The 5,560-nt window shown below is 47.3% G+C and overlaps 1 protein-coding gene across 1 annotated transcript in view; it reads left to right on the forward strand.

Annotated features, from left to right (window-relative positions):
- XXYLT1 (xyloside xylosyltransferase 1) overlaps positions 1–4,793 on the forward strand; it is a 288,436-nt gene extending 283,643 nt beyond the window's left edge. The window contains exon 4 of the mRNA XM_006873127.1: positions 4,397–4,793. Within this exon, the coding sequence (XP_006873189.1) occupies positions 4,397–4,793 (397 nt within the window). The remainder of the gene's footprint in view (positions 1–4,396) is intronic.
- The last annotated feature ends 767 nt before the right edge of the window (positions 4,794–5,560 follow it).

Raw genomic sequence — 5,560 nt, forward strand, 5'->3', positions numbered from 1 at the left:
CTATGGGTCGGAACCGACTCCACGGCACATAACAACAACAACATAGGACTCCTGGAGTCCTGGTGTGGGACTGTGGGTTAATGCGCTGGACTGCAAGGTCAGCAGTTTAAGCTCACCAGCCACTCCTTGGATAGGATCACTATGGGTCAGAATCAACTCAACAGTACAACATAGGAGTCCTGGTGTTGTGCTGTAGGATCAGCACTGGACTGTGAACCACAGGGTTGGCAGTTCAAACCTACCAGCTGCTCCTTCGAAACCCTGTACAGAGTTGCTATGAATCAAAACTGGCTCGATGGCACTTAATAACAACCATATAGGACTCCTGGTATGGCACTGGAGGATAAGCACCAGACTGCTAACTGCAAGGTCAGCAGTTCATATCCACAGCTACAACCAACTCAATGGCAGTTAATAACAACATCACAAAAATCACTTGGGGATCTTGTTAAAATGTACATTCTGTTTCTGTGGTATCTCTCTGGGGGCAGGCAAATTCTCAGCAGGAGGTCGGAACCAGTTCAAAGCCCTGGTACTTGCAAACAGACATATTTCTTATGAGGTCTGGAAACAGGGCAAATATGCACCTTCCACCTGCTTTAATTCCCTCCTCTTGCCCCCAGGAATGCCAACCTGCTGACCTGTACCAGACTGGAAAACACAAACTCTGACCCTGTGAAAAGACCACCATTGTCTGAGTGGGGCGCCTCCTTCTGGGTCATGGGGTCTGGGGGTGGCTGTAGGGGTGGTAGAGCGGGGTAGGTATCTTCTCTGAGCAGAGACATTTGTGGGAAAGCACACATGATTGCCCTGGGAATGTGGGGTGGCCCTTTTAGTACTGGGAATGTGGACAGGGCCATTTCTGTGCCTCAGCTTCCTCATCTATAAAATGGGAACAAGCACTAAGTGGTCTCTAAGTTTCTATGAGGAACCGTTCTTGGTCCTAGCACTTAGAACCTCTGTAGTTTGGGAAACAGTTCCCACCCTTTCTGTCCAACCTGTACCTGCTTCAGACTTTGCTGTCAGGAGATGCTCACATGGGTCAAGGGTGACTCTCAGCAATAAGGAACAATTAGGGAATGGATAGTTGGAAGCTTTGCAGGTTGCCCCATAACTCCAGCTTGATACCACAGGGCATTGGTCTCCTTAACAAGCTGAAGGCCAGCAGTTGCCCCACAGAACTCCAGCCTCAGCTTTAGAGAGGACTGAGATACAGTAGCACCCAGCGAGGGTAGCAGAGACTCCACCAATGACCCTACAGAACCTGGGGAGGTGGATGGAACACTGGGCTGCCACCAAAAATTACCTTTCACTCCTGCCTTTCTTCCCAGAGTGCTGGAAAATGGGGTGCCTTCCGAGTCCAAGAAGGACCAACTGGGATAGGATGGGTCTAGGAAACGATGTCACCTGCTCTAGCCTTGCTGACGACTGCATCCAGACAGCCTGCTTCTTCCCAGAGGGAGACCCAGCCTTGGAGGCTTGTCAGTGACTTTGCACTTAAAGCGCTCATGGGCTCGCCATATGAAAACAATGTGCAGCATTAATATGGTTCTTGGACTCTCGGACCTAAAATGAAGCCTTCTTTGCCTAACACCTGCAGCTTGGATTCAGACTCTAGATCAACAGGACTTCTAGAACCTTCCAAGAGAGCTTTGTGCAGACTGCCCAGACTCAGGGTATATATTCCTAATCCTTGCTCTGAGATAGGCCAACCCAGGAGAAAAATAAATCATGACAGGCAGGGAGGCAAAAAGGCCTGTGATTTGGGGTGTCGGGGAGAGAAGGAAGGTACTATTCATGGCAGTACATGCTCTTTTCTGAGGACGTGAACTTTAGATTCTCTGGCCAGGGTTTCAAGTTGAGAGCCCTTGGAGAGATGTTGGTAGTGATCACAGGGGAAGACCCTAACAGAGGAGGTACTTAAGTCTTTTTAAATGATTTCAAATGTCCATTTCCATTAAAATGGCTTCTCTTTACAGTGCTGGCATTTTTAATAGTCATGTTTAAGATTATAAATTAGAGCATACTTGATAGAAAAATTTAGAAAATGTATCATCCATCACTAGAAGAATATGCTTGAAGAGTCTTAATTTGTATTTTTCCCACAGTCTTTGTTAATGTCTGGAAGAATGCAGTATTTGTAATGGTCTGTGTGCATGGGGACATGTTTCTCAGCTGCAGTTATTTCTAAGGGGGGAAATAAGACTGTCAAGCCCTCCAGATGACAATGTTGGATGAGAACCGGGTCCAGACAGTTAGGCGGGGTCATGTGGCTATTGTTAAGTATGTGAAGTTAATCATAGAAACTTTTGGAAGCCCCAGGACTCAGAGTCAGATACCTGGATTCATACAAACAAAAGTTTCCTGCAACCTCAGCTGTGCCACTGCAGGGACTGTGAATAAGTAGGGTCAAACCCCAGGTCTTGGGATGAGGATTCAATCCAAATGCTGCTGTTTGGAACATCAGCCTGGGGAATGTGAAGTGGTCAGAGGTGAAAGGGTCTTTAGAGATTAGAGGACCTCTGTCTCCTTCCTGTTAACATGGAAGTGATTACCAGGAGAAGGAGTGGAGGTAGAAAATGTCAGAGGGCTTTGCAAACCACACTGTGGTGCTGTGAGGTTTTAAGGAATTGTTGGTCCCACCTAGTTTAGTCCCCTTTACGCTGGGGTGAGAGCCCCGTATTGTGCAGTAGCCACTTTCACATCTTTTGTATCATCTTGTGTACCCAAAAACTACAGTGATTCCTCTGTGAGACCCAACTGACATAGAGGCCCCAGGAACCCGCTCTTTCCCTAAGTAGGTGCTGTTTTTCCCATTCATTCTGGGGTACTTGAAGCACTTAGAACAAGGGCACCCTGGAAATACTTTTGTACTTCGAGAATCCTTGGTCCAGCCTGTTTCTGCTTCAGCAGTCACACTGGGCAGCTTGCAGTTCTCATTTCCTGTCCCTTCTTTACTTCTTACAAATCAAAATGTGCGGATACCCAAGCTTTCCAGCTCTTGGTAATGAAATGCCTCTTCCTGATTAAGCCAGTGGTGCTGGGCATTCTGTTCCCAAATTGCTACCTGGGTTATGATCTCCACCTGGAAAGATATTCTGTCCCCTGTCTCTGCCTGTCTTCCTCCTTCTTGCTGAGGTTGGTAATGTCATCTGAGGCTCAGGCTCATCGCCTCTCAGCCTGCCCCCACCCCAGCTTTCCGAAGAGCAGAAATCCAGAGGGCCTTCCCATCATCCTCCAAGGCTCAGGCAGCTTTGATGGCACCATCATCTCTGTGGTGTGGGGCCTGAACCTTCTTTGGCCCTTCCTGTATTCCCTTATAATACACACAAGAACATGAATCAGAGAGATTGAAGAACTGAGTAACCAGCACTCTAACCATGTTATTGCTGGGAGGTTTCTGGATCTCAGTTTTAACTCTGTAAACGAAAGCATTTGGATAGAGGATCTAAGCCACGATCTATGAATTTAGCTTAGATTTCTAGAAAGAAACTGAATTAAGGTGTCATTCTCTCTAAAATAGCCATAATTTTCTTTGGCTATTCTATAGCTGCATCTGACTCTACCCCATCCATGTGCGCCCTGAGCTGTTTCAAGCCTCCAGCCCTTGCCCAAATATTTTAGAAACATTAGACTTAGTGTCTTAATGAATGAAGTTCATTCTCACTCACCCAGAGTCCTGGTGTGGTGCTGTATGATAAGCACTAGACTGCTAACTGCAAGGTCGGCACTTCAAACCCAGCTGCTCCTCAGAAACCTTATACAGTATTGCTAAGTTGGAACTGATTCAATACCACTTAACATATCTTCACCACAAAACCATTTAGAATCCTTTTCTCCACTTCCATCTCTCTTTCTTTATATGATCTCAGGCAAAGACAAGTGGTAGGAAGTTCTACCTCGATTGTTACTATCTTAAGATCATGGACTCTGGAGCCAGACTGCCTGGGGTTAACCCCTAAATGTGCTCCTTACTAGTTATATGACTGTGGGTGAAATTTGTTAACTTTTCTGTGTATCTGTTGTCTCTTCCTCTGTGAAATGAAGGGCCATCTCAGAAAGCACCCATCACGTGAGGTGGTGTGAAGATTGAATAACTTGTGCCTGGTGTAACATAAATCTATACAACTGTTAGCTGTGATGATGATGATGATGTCATCACTGTTATTTTCATTCTGAAAGAGCAAAGGATGGTGGAAAGAATATGAGACTTGGAGTCAGGAGACCTGCCCACTGACATGTGTGTGGACTGATGCCGATTCTGCACTTCAGAGTGTCCCAATTTTCATACCAGTGAAATTGATACCTTCTAGGTGCAGTGCCAATGAATTAAGAGTTTGATAAACTACGTCACCCCACAAACCAGGCTAAATCTCTTCTTTCCCCCCCATTCCAGGCACACGTTCTGGCAGTTTCGCCATGAGAACCCCAAGACCCGGGTTGGGGGCCCTCCTCCTGAGGGGCTTCCTGGCTTCAACAGCGGGGTGATGTTGCTGCACCTGGAAGCCATGCGCCAGTCCCCACTCTACAGCCGCCTGCTGGAGCCGGCGTGGGTACAGCAGCTCACCGACAAGTACCACTTCCGCGGCCACCTCGGGGACCAGGACTTCTTTACCATGATTGGCATGGAGCACCCCGAACTCTTCCACGTGCTAGACTGTACCTGGAACCGTCAGCTTTGCACCTGGTGGAGGGACCATGGCTACAGTGACGTCTTCGAGGACTACTTCCGGTGTGAGGGTCACGTCAAGATCTATCACGGGAACTGCAACACTCCTATCCCAGAGGACTAGTGCATCCTCTGAATCTGCGGGAAGGAATGGGCCACCTCTGAGAAGGCTCCTAGGGCAGTGTCTGAACTCCTACAGAGACACTGCATGGACGCCCTTTGTGTGACCCAGGTGCTATAGACCTCCCACCTCCTATCACCTCTCGCCGCCCCATGGCCATTCTCCTGGGACCACCCTGTGAGGGCTGGCCTGCAGATTGCTGGTCTTGGGGGCCTTCTTACTCCAGGGGCTGAGGCATCGTGAAGGACAGTTCATGGCACATGTAACCATCCGCAGAGAGCTAGAAGACATTGCATATGAAGAGAAGAAAGGAAAGAAAACAATACTGCTTGCCTTGAGTCCCCAAGGAAAATGGAAACCCTTTTAAAAAAGCAGCTTTTCTTGGACCCACTATAAAGTTAACTTAAATTGACAGGCTTCCATCGTTTTGCAAGAAAGAATGAACACCATTGCTATAGCTCTCAGTGAATTCTAAATAAGCGAGTCGGGCTTTAAACAAGCTGCCCGGAGTTTAAATGTCAAAGTGAATGCCATCCTTCACATATGCCTTAGGAAACTGGATGCTTATTCCCAGGAGGCCCATGATCTTGATGTAGGTTTAAAGACCAACACCTTTTTGGAGGGCCTTAAGGGCCAGTTTAGGACCAGTTTGTGACCCGTATAAGAAAACTGTTGTCGTTATTTTGGGATTCATAGCTTTTCTTTTATTCCTCTGCTGTATTCCCATGACCCTTTATTTATCCATGCGGACTCCAGGTGAACAAACTGCT

This window comes from Chrysochloris asiatica, unplaced genomic scaffold (genome assembly GCF_000296735.1).
Source record: "Chrysochloris asiatica unplaced genomic scaffold, ChrAsi1.0 scaffold00224, whole genome shotgun sequence".
Classification (NCBI taxonomy): Eukaryota; Metazoa; Chordata; class Mammalia; order Afrosoricida; family Chrysochloridae; genus Chrysochloris; species Chrysochloris asiatica.